Below are 11,746 nucleotides of genomic sequence, written 5' to 3'. Positions count from 1 at the left end.
TGAATATCGAATAAGGAATAAGTAACCAACTTCGTGCCGGTATCCAAAACACGGTATTTGAAGTACAGGGTCAAAACTGAGCTACGATTTTCACAGACGTGACAGCTCTGATTCACAGCATGGAGCGCTCTCTTCAAACTAGGAAGTCAAAACTATTAATTAATTAATTAACTATTATATTTTATTATTAATTACTATAGAGGGCTCAAGGTTCTGTACATGAATATTACATTATCAAGTCAAGTCAAGTATCATTTATTGTCATTTGTTTTAAGAAAAAACATAGAAATTTTGTTTGCTCTGTTGGCGAAGCACAATATCCAACGGACACAACACGAACTCAGAACAAAAACATTACAAAAAGTGTCTACATGATGTTTAAGACTCTAATAGCTCCTGGAAAGAAACTATTTGTAAATCGTGCCTTATTGGCCTTTAAGCTAGGTTCCCACTAGCGACGCAACACAAGGACGTAACAACGCAACGCAAGTGAATTGACCAATCACAATCGATGGCTTATTCGCTTGTGGTTGCTAACTGTCTTAACTTCCCTTGTCATTGGTTAAAACGCTTGCGTTGCGTTTACATCCTTGCGTTACGTTCTAGTGGGAACCAAGCTTAATAGAACGAAATCGCCGACCGCTGCGCATCAACTGGAACATACTACAGGCCGGATGAAATTGATCATCTTTGACAGCCACTGCCTTTTTCAGAAGACGATCCGAATAAAAAAAAAATTTCCATATTAATACAAAATATAGTAAAATTCAGTCTTTTCAAAATTAAAAATATACGATTTCAACTACAAAAATAAACTAGTTAGTAAGTAGTTTTGCAGAATTGTTTTATTTGAAAACACCTAAATCAATCAAATATAGGCCTAATAAAGGGCATAATAACAATTAAAATATTATTGTTGTTGTATCTTTATATGCACATATGTTTAATTTGTTATTAACCAATATTCTCCTCTTTTTTCCTTTATTTTTGTGTATTTTTAAACTTTTTTATCCATGTGTATTCGTATTTAAAACATTAACAACAGCAATACATTAATATTTACAACAAAACAGATGATACAGTATTATATACACCATTCAAAAGGCCTTTAGGAGGAGTGCTAAGTGTTTAAGTCATTGATAATCGAACTTAAATATTATCCTTGAGTTTTTACAGATTAATTAAAGAGTTATTATGAAAAGAAAACGATGGTCTTCATCGCACTGTATGTCGGGCTATGGGCCCACATTTATGAGCTTGTGTATATTAAACGTAAACTAAGTTATGGAGGATCACTTACTTACTCACAACCTGATAGTGACACCAGAGTTGAGAGGTATTTGATCTATCCATCTCAAATTATATGATCTCATTCCCATTTGAATAGAAACAAAATGCTATCTGTTCATTCGGTGGGTCTATTGTTTGTTTTGCTATGAATAATAAACAGAACCAACACACGAATAAAAAAAAAATTAGTTTGATAAACTTGTTAGTGGCGGTAATTATTGCTGTTGGTTTTGACTGAATAAAATAAAATAAAATAAAATAAAATAAAGAATAGATATTAAAAACATCGTTCCCCGGCTACGTTAAAGTCTCTGCAGTTTTTCTTATTTTGTTCTTGGCTACATTCTTGGTGTTATAATGTAAATTGTTATAGCCTAGTCCATATTCTCGTTTCGTGGCTATGTTATGATATGATATTTATTTATTTTATAATTAGACCGCTTCTCTCATCTTTCTTGTTTTTCTGCTCTGACCAAACTTGCTGTTCAGCTTCGGAAAACATGATAAAATACACCATTCCTAGTAAATTGATTCCACCCGTTAAAATAAGACAATCCATCGTTCGAGAGAATTCTGAAAATAAGACAATCCATCTTTCGAGAGAATTCTGAAAATAAACATTTTATGGACATAATTATCATGGTGAGAAGCACGTTTATGGATAAAGTATCATAATAGTAATTAACTTTCACCAAAAATTAGTCGGAAAAAAAACCATTTAACTGAAATACAGATGTTTACGTAGCCATAACATCGGCAGGGGTTCGAGGCTCACTCACTCCATGGTTCTGGTGGTAGAACGAGTCTTCTCGGATAAGGACTATAAACCGTAGGTCCAGTGTACACATCTAGCTCGTGTGCACTTTAAAGAACCTAGTACATCTTTCGAGACGAGTAGGGGGTTACCCCGGTGTATTAGTACATCACAGCCACTGATCACCAACTGGGCCCTCTGGGAGATCAGTCTTTGACTGAAGAGGTTACCCAGTATAAATATAAATTTCAATCAAATGTTTTTTTGTTCAAAAATAACTTTGACTTACAGACAAAGTTTTCGATCAAAAAATGTCCCATAATGGAACGCGCTTGTTTGGCCACTCTGTATGCATAATCATAAACTTCCTCGCGATCTGTGTGAAAACACCTTCTCAACAGTGACGAGTTGTAAACAATCCAAATTAGCATAATGCTAATGCATACTCGTGGTTTGAAATCTTTGTTTACTTTAGCTCGCGACGATTTTCCAGACGAAATGTAATCAAACTAATTTACATGTTAATTACGTAAACTTTTTGTTTTTGGCTCGAATTTTCGACTTAAAGTGAACAACTTTAATATTACTTTGATATGGCCAATTCAAATTTAGAATATTTTGACCTTAATTTTTTTTTCTTTAAATAAAAATCTATAGTTATTCCGGATTATCCCTAGTACAGGCCTAAGTTTATTTTGTTTAATGGTTAAATAGACTACGAATTACCATTGTGGTTTTATTTAGGCCTACCTGTTCTTTAATTACAAGTCCAGTAACAATCGGGATGATTCCAGTGCAGCTTGCAAATGTGTGTGTGGCTCCCGCCACACATCCAGCATATTCGTCTGTTATATCCATTGCGTTTGGAAAAACCGAAGCACTATTGAAACCATAAACAGCGAAAAACACAATATACAGAATCTCAACCGCCAATACATTATAATCATTGACAACAAGTGGAATAAAACCGACAACAGATAGGACAACACCTGTTTCAACTCAGATATTAGAAAAAATAAAAATTTACACTTTTAATAATGTTTTAACTAGATCGTTTAAAAGTGGATGAAATTACTTCCGCTTAGATTCCACTAAAGTTTTAAAACTGCACTGTGAAAGATTAGTCCTACCTAATACAACAAATAGATGTCTTGTTTTCAGAATACTAAGGTATTTTTGTTGAATGATATAGTCCGCAACAGCAGCAGATAATAAGCCAGTCACTGCTGCAATAAAACTTGGCATTGAGGTTAACACACCAATCTAAATGATAAACAGTAACATAATAATAACAAATTAAAATGAGAATCTTACAGCTTTAACTGTATTATCAGAAAGCTATATCTGTCCAACAAAAATGTAGAATATTAACGGAAAACAATATAATTAAAGAAAGAACATATGAAGACAGATATTACTGATTTATTTGTAATGTATTTAATTATGATATGAAAGAATAAAGGTGGTGGTTCACGCCACAAAAGAGAAAAAAAAAATATCTGTCCAACACGTCACAGAAATGAGATCTATAACCACATTTTTATCATTTTTATATCTCACCTTGTTTACATTAACCCCAAACATGTTCGACAAAAATGTAGGTACTTCAATTAGAAAGAAGTTGTTAGCAAATGTAGTAGAACACTTTGCAACGGCAATGGCCCAAACCGGCTTCGACGTGAATATATCGTATAGTGGAATCGCACGAGACTGTAAAAAAGTAATTGAAGGTATTTCCGATAGTTCTTTTTCTAATATCTCTAGAAATGTTTGTATGTATAAAAGTAATGCGCAGTCTACACTAGCAAACTCGCAGAATATATCGTGTAGTGGAATCGCACAGAAGAAACAGGTATGGACTCAACCCATCCCCTTGTCTACATCCTCTTTCGATTAAGAATGATTCGGAGAGAAAGCCATTGACAAGAACTGAGGATCTTGCATCTTTATATAGTACTTTCACCCATTTTTGAATGGATTGTCCGAAGTTAAAATGTTTAAGAACGCAGTTAACAAATGTGTGAGAAATGCAGTCGAACGCTTTTTCAAAGTCTATCAGTAAAAGCAGACCAGGAATTTTCTTCTTTTCACAAATTTGAATAATATCATACATAAGTCTTGTATTTTCGCCTATATATCTCCCATTAATAAATCCTTTCTGTTGTTCACTAATTAATATATCAAGGACCGATTTTATTCGTTCTGCAATGCATGACGAAACAAGTTTATAAGTGACACTTAACAGGGTAATAGGTCTCCAGCTTTTTAGATACTCTCTGGGTTTATCCCCCTTAGGGAGTAAAGTAATTATTCCTGACTTTTGGGAAGTTGACAGTTGACCTGATTTATATGACTCGTTAATAGCTCTCAAAAGATAGCAAACTAAATCCGCAAAAAAGAACTTAAAAAACTCATAGCTAAAGCCGTCAATACCAGGTGACTTTCCATTTTGTGACCTCTTAAGAGCCACTAAAAGTTCATTATAAGTAATTGGCCCTTCAATTTTATTTTGTTGTTCTTTTCTTAATGTTGGTAATGTATTCATAGTTTTAAGAAGTTTTACAATATTTTTTTCATCATCTGTATTGTGGTTTGAGGAATAAAGGTTTTTATAAAAGTGTCTAGACTCAACAAGAATTTCATTTGTGTTTTGCAGAATACTATTGTTGCTTTCCTTTACTATTTTATTTATAGTTTTATCAACAAAATTTTTCTTTTCCATGTTAAAAAAAAATTTGGTGGGCCTTTCGCCTTCTTCGATCCATTTAAGTTTAGTTTTCATCATTATTCTTTCCATCTTCACTTTTCTGTTACTCATAAGTTCGCCGGACTTAAGTTCTAGTGTATCATTTAACGTGGCGTCGCCATTATTGATATCAAGTGTTATTTTTTCTATTTCCCTTTCTAATTTTTTTTTTTTTTTATTTTCAATCTTTTTCTTATAAGCCCCGTAAGAAATTGTTTTTGCTCTAATTTCCATTAATATCATTTCTAAAAGAAGTTGATCACTGATGCTAAACAGCGCTTTATTAGCATCTTTATTATCTTTTTCGTTTTGCACTATATATTGTTTTAGGACTCTATTTATGGTTTCTTTAACTTGTTGCACGTATTGAATATCTTTTAATAAGGTATTGTCAAATTTCCAGTATCCTGGCCCGTGTTTTATCTGCTTCATCGTCATTTTAATATCTACGAGTGAGTGATCGGTTCGGTAACCTAGTTTTATATTACAATCCAGCATTTTGCTGTTTAGTTCAGATGAGATTAGGAAATAATCAAGCCTGGCTTGTTTATTGAATTTATTCTGTCTCCAGGTAAACTTTTGTTCATCTTGGTTGTAAACACGCCAAACATCTGTAAGATTAAATTCACTACAAATATTTATTATCTTTTCTCTTGCCTTTGGATTATTAAGTTTTAGATAATTTTTACAGTCTAATTTTTTGTCAAAAATACAGTTCCAGTCGCCGCAAACGATATTATGTGGGTTTTCATATTCTAAAACAACTTCCCTCATATTGTCGTAAAAACCGGGGGTGTCGTTGTTGGGCCCATAAATTGAGATTAGCGTAAATTTTAGATCATCAACCTTTACCTCCAAAGCTAACATATTTCCATCATTATCTTTTTTATGCTTTGTAACAGTGTAGGGAAAGTTATTATTGAAAAAGATTGCGACTCCCCTTGCATTACTACGATATGAACTAAAAAAACAATCAAGGCCCCACTCCAATCTAACAAGTGGCCTGTGGGCAGGAATGTCGGGGTACGGTGAGCTCGTTCTATGTCCATAGGCCTATTACTATCCACTTTCAGGTATGTTTTAAAGAAGCCTAGGATATAATCTGAACAGTTATTACCTTCCGACTGCTCTGGAATGCCAAAAATAACTATGTAGTTCGTCTACCCGATTTTGTAGTACTTCCATATCCTGCGAGGTATAGAACTTGATAGTTCTGCCTCTTGTAACAACATCGCCAAAAGTGTAATAAAAAAGGCGAATAGTAGATTAAGGTATTTATATCGTCAGGCTAGTTGCTTAGACAAAAATACGAAAAAAACTGTTATGCTCTGCCTTAATTCAATGCTTGTTTGATTATTGTGCTTCGACTTGGTATGAAGGTATTGACAAAGTTTTGAAGCAAAAACTACAGACCACTCAGAACAAATTTGTGCGTTTTATTTACGGTTTCGGACCACGATCTCATATTGGTCAGAAGGAGTTATCAGACATTGGCATGCTTAAGGTGGAAAGTAGAGTAAAATTTCTCAGGCTTTGTAATGTTCATAAAATTGTCAATAACAATGCAGCTCAATATCTATCTGAACATTTCTCACGGACATCCACAATCCACACACATAACACACGCCAACGTAATGTTAATCTGATTTTACCTCTACTTAAAGGAAATAAACAGTCTCATTCTACTTTTTTCTTCTCTGATATCAAAGACTGGAACGCTCTTCCATCAAACTTAAAATTAATTTCCAACTTAACTACCTTCAAATCTCATATTAAAAAACATTTTGAACGCAATATTTTATATTTAGAATAATTTTGATAACTATAATGGTCTTGATAACGTGCAATTTTTCTCATTACTTGTTTGCTTTCTCTTTTTATTTTTCTGTTTTACTGGGCTTTATTGTAAAGTATATATATATATATTTTTTTTTTTATAAATGTTGTATTTTCTCTTGTTTGTTATGTGCAATTTGGACCCCATTGGAAATGGGCTGGTTTTTCCGGCCTAATGGGTGTTCCTGACGCTCGTTATTTTGTCTTTTGTCTGTTTGTTATTTTAATGTTGAGCATCAAATAAATTCAATCAATCAATCAATCGATTCGCAAAACAGTCCTATATCAACATATTTTATTTATCACTCATAAATACCTATCATAGATTATGGAACATAGTCTTGTGGGTCTACGTTGGTAGGGTTATGCTTGCGTAGATTATACAGGTTGCGCATCGTATCTTCAAATTGTTAAATAAGTTTATTTGCTTGCATATTATAATAATCTGCTCCACCTTTCATTGTATGACAAAACTAACTAAATTACAAATTAGACTCAATGCCAATTTACAATCTATTTAAAGTTAAAAATTTAACATCAGCCAACACTGCAATCGTCGACATGAAGTTGTAGAACACCATCACTGTGTAGTTTGGCAAGTTCATTAAATTCTTTGTCAAATGCATGGCGACTTCTTTTTAATTCCACATTTTCAAAGTAATGGTATGGGGTTGGACGGTTGTGTATATCAGTAAAGAACGGCCAAAATCCATAAAGATGAATCTCATTGCAAAACAATAGGGACGAAGTTGTTAAGTAAAAACCTAAAAGACATAACAGAAAAGTTAGAACTTTAAAAATGTTAAAGAGGACCATGAAATACACAAGTAACATGATAAGTCTTCTACTCTAGCAAACATATTGACCAAACCTATGAATTTGTCATGCCTACACACAGTTCCTGTTACTGGAGGTTATCATTTTGTCTATTTTCAATATCACTGATTTGATTCGTCAGGATTTGTCAGGAGGTACATCGTACCTTCCTCCATGCAGTAACGTTTTCTGCAGTTTGTGTCGAAGTTTGTCAACTGGCAAAGTTTGGATGTTGCAGACTAAAGTTCCTAATAGATTATTTTAGATTGGCGTAATGGGCAAAATCAACATTTTCCCATTATAAAGCTATTTGTTTGGTTGCCTTTTTTATTTAGTGGAAAGAAAAAGTAGAGTAGCCTACTAACCTGTTGATAGAAATGTATGTATACCCTTATTAGACCAATATGCTCTAATTGCTTTGAAATGATTCGGATTTCCATGTACCAATTTTGCAGATCTCAATTTACTGTTCAGTAAATCATTTAATCTAATGCTCAAGCCATAGATCCAATCAGAAGCAAAACTTGGAAAGAAAATATAGTTGGTGTATTCTTTCATTTTATTTATTAACTTGGATTGTTGATCAATTTTCTTTGCGTTACCAAATCTAAATAAATAGAGTAATTATTTTATTAAATAAGAACTTAAACAAAAAACGTTAAATGTGATTAGGGTGAAATGAAAGTATAATTTCAACATTAAGAAAGCTCTGTATGATCCTATGGTTGTTGATGCCAGAAAAAAAATTATTTTAAAATCAGATATTTGTTTTTAAATTATTTAGTTAAATACAGTTAGTGAAAAAAATATATGGTTTTATTGGTGATAATAAATTTGATTTGATATGATTTTAAATATCTACCTGTCCTTAATAATAGAAGGGTTAACTGTAGTTAAATTACTTTTAACACCTGCGTCTTCTCTGAATTGATCGATTGGTGGTGCATTACATCTAAAAAGAAGGAAAAGAATAATTCAATACAATTTAATTACGGTTGGTTCACACATTATTTGTGAAAATTTTATATTTGAATAACTATTACAAACGATTTTAAATTTTGTAGAAGAATATGTCACCATAATAATCAACTTCGAAAAAGGGTGAGGAGGCAAGACATTTGATTAAATATTTCGAACTTTATTAATTCAATATAGGGGCATAATACAGTATGTCACGCATTTGTCCTTCAATGCCACAATTTTGATTTTCCAATGACAGACTGAGTAAGACAAAAATTCAATTTGAAGGCGTGTAGGATTAATTCATAAAACAACACAAAACAGACAAGCTGAGATAATGATGACGATGATGATGATAACATGATTAATGTGCTGTAATAAATGATAATTGAATACTACAAACCTAATAACGAAATCAGCTTTATCTATTTCTTTGCCACATTTACTTCTATTTAATATTCCTCCATTACCAACAATAGAACATCTCTTGTATACATTCTTTTCGAGAGAATACTGTAAAGTATGATCATTTTTATTTTTCTCAGTACAATATTGTATGTATCATATTCATAACATTAGAGTTGAAAATGAATTAGTTCAAAGAATCTGTTTCAAAGCCATTTTGCTAAAATGTTAACAAATATTAGAGATTAGTATTTACAACGTTATCAAGCATCGGGACTTTCAATGAAAATGAATAGGAGTGCATGGTATGTATGGGCACATACTGTATAATGCTGTAATAAACGAGGTTATAACCCTGCATTCAACAAACATTATATATCTAGAGAGTTTTATATCAAATTAAAACTGATTAGCAAAATACATTTAAAATAAATATACTTTTGGCAACGTTCTGTGGAACTTCTCCCTGATACCTATACCTCCTGACATTAGCAAATAATCAAATCTTTGAGATGTTCTAACTTGTTTCTGGTTAAGAATCATTCCTGTGTGTACATATTTCTTCAAATCAGACCTAAAATGTAAAAAATAATACTAATTTGAAATAAATTAGACTAAATGACCAATAGATCTTAATCATTCTTTGAATACCAACAAACCAATTTTTTTTAACTGAAAATAACGGCCCTATAATATTTTTTTTAATGCAATCATGTTGTTAAACAATATAGGACTAATAATAGCTGTTGTACAATAAATACAAGAGTGGTGATATCGACGTTGTCATGACAGCAATTGTTTGATGTACAGGACTGAGCTAAAGTCATTAAGACATAAATCAATAATACAATATCAATGCTGCAGAGAGAAATCGTCGCACAATATGTTCATATTGTACGCAACAGTTTATCACTACTCCATAAATAAATTCCTACCACATGTTATCATAAATAATTACCACTATGGCTTCGGATATAAAAGCTACTTTAGTATTTTAGATAAAAAAGAAAAATGGTAGCTGGAACAGTTTCATACAACAGCCGAAAGTTAATTTATTGTCGTTATATTTAGATTCAACCTGTTAGTGGCGGTTTCATCGCTGTTGACAACTGAATAAAATAAAAATTTTTAAAAATAAAAAAATTCATCGTTAATATAATTTGGCTGTTAATTAATTAACTACTGTGACATTAATTAAAAAATAGTTTCTGTTTACCTTATATCCTGCAGATTGGATATGTTTTGTTGCCAAGTTGTATTAAATATAGTAGATACGTGGTGAGTACTTTCATTATCAATTGAAACATTCATAATATACTTGAGTTTTTCGACGGTTTTTTGATAACCTATTAGTTCTGGGTTTTTTGTTTTGCTTGATTCACTGACTAATTTCTGTAATTCTTGATTAGGCAATAATGGATTACCAAAATTCTGCACACCATTGTAGATACTTAGTTCGTATTTTTTCCACCACCTAAATACATAATATCAATGATAAAAAATAGTATATTAAGCCCTATATAAAATATACTTCTTGTAAAAGTGCGATAAGGAACCCTATAATTAAGTACAGTTGACTAGTTTACCAAGCCGTTTATTGTCGATAATGAAGGTTTATGAGTGGTATGGTACAAATCAGATACATCATACATCGACAATATTAATCGAATTTCAACTGAAATAGCCTACGCAGACAATGTCGATTTTGTCAGTCTGAACAAAAAACAAAATATCGACCAAACCGTAGAACATTTGGCAAAACCTTAAAGAAAAAATTAAATGTACTTAATAAAACGGAGAGCAGATACGTCAAAAGAAGGAAGACATGAAAAAAAGAAAGCAAATATAAACAAGAACTAAGAACAGATTACCACTACTTTGGAATACGAAACATATAAAATAAAATTTAAGATAAAACATTGACTGTACAACTCGTTAGTAAAACCAATACTAACTTAAAATTCATGCACAAAGAATAAAATATATAAATAAATACATATCACAGAAAGCAACTTCGCAGAATTGCAAAAATCAAATACCTACATAAAATACTTAGTATAGTAACAAGAAACTATACAAAAAATGTAACACGTATCCTTTATCTATAGATAATCACGTAGCCATTCGGCAAGGATTCGATGGTAACACTCGCTCCATGGTTCTGGTGGTAAACCAAGTCTTCTCGGATAAGGACTAATAAACCGTAGGTACAGTGTACACATTTAGCTCATATTTCGAGTAGTACACACACAGAAACTGATCATACCTGGGCTCTCTGTGAGGTTACAATTTTCCGACAAGAAGCGAACAAGATACTAGATTCATAGACAAACCATAGGCCTAGGCCCCAACCGTGCGAAAATTGAGTAGTTAAAATCAACAGATTCATTAAAAACACAGAACTTATTTTCAAGCAAGACAAACTAAAGATTTATACTTAAGAATACATACAGTTTTGACTTAGGCCTACCATAAATACAACAGAAACGGTGACATAATCGTAACGCAAGCTAGCCGATGTCTAGTCTTCATTGTTGTAAATCAATATGTTCGTGAATGAAAACAACAACATGTCAAATTAAACGCGTTGAATGTGTCATCTGAATTAACAGACTTATTGTCTGTCGACCGGCTAGTAATAATAATTTAATACTATGTATTGATCCATTCTTTTGTAAACAAAGGAATACTTGAAGAAGTTCGATCAAACAACGAGGCAACAAAATATTGCTCCGTGACCAAACGATAAAATGCCATAGAATGAATTGGAAAAAAATTATTTACCATGTTTGGTGAATTTTTAACAACAAAGACTATTATATAAGGAAATCTATTATTATGACTTTTTAACACATCTAGGATATCATCCTTGTCATCTGATTGGTTGATTTTGTTTCATGTAGCGTTGGTTAATATTATTAAGTTCTACTAACAGTTAT

General features: G+C 32.1%; 1 protein-coding gene across 1 annotated transcript; it reads right to left on the bottom strand.

Moving 5' to 3' along the window:
* Positions 1-3,727: 3,727 nt before the first annotated feature.
* Positions 3,728-11,402, bottom strand: LOC140060735 (alpha-N-acetylneuraminide alpha-2,8-sialyltransferase-like). The gene is made up of 8 exons (XM_072107070.1): positions 11,278-11,402; positions 10,024-10,281; positions 9,246-9,381; positions 8,806-8,915; positions 8,305-8,394; positions 7,808-8,049; positions 6,943-7,390; positions 3,728-3,754 (listed from the first exon to the last, which is right to left on the bottom strand). The coding sequence occupies exons 1-7, from the start codon at positions 11,337-11,339 to the stop codon at positions 7,164-7,166; spliced, it is 1,125 nt and encodes a 374-aa protein (XP_071963171.1). The 5' UTR covers positions 11,340-11,402; the 3' UTR covers positions 3,728-3,754; positions 6,943-7,163.
* Positions 11,403-11,746: the final 344 nt, after the last annotated feature.

Source organism: Antedon mediterranea, chromosome 10 (genome assembly GCF_964355755.1).
Source record: "Antedon mediterranea chromosome 10, ecAntMedi1.1, whole genome shotgun sequence".
NCBI lineage: Eukaryota > Metazoa > Echinodermata > Crinoidea > Comatulida > Antedonidae > Antedon > Antedon mediterranea.
This window is presented reverse-complemented; position numbering and strand designations above follow the sequence as displayed.

Bases quoted from the DNA above. Each gene is read 5' to 3' on its own strand.
- LOC140060735 (XM_072107070.1), bottom strand. From the start codon at position 11,339: ATGAAGACTAGACATCGGCTAGCTTGCGTTACGATTATGTCACCGTTT. The intron at 8,916-9,245 runs GTATATTTATTT...CATACTTTACAG, and splicing joins TCCACAGAACGTTGCCAAAA to TATTCTCTCGAAAAGAATGT. The intron at 7,391-7,807 runs GTTAGTAGGCTA...TATGTCTTTTAG, and splicing joins ACATACATTTCTATCAACAG to GTTTTTACTTAACAACTTCG.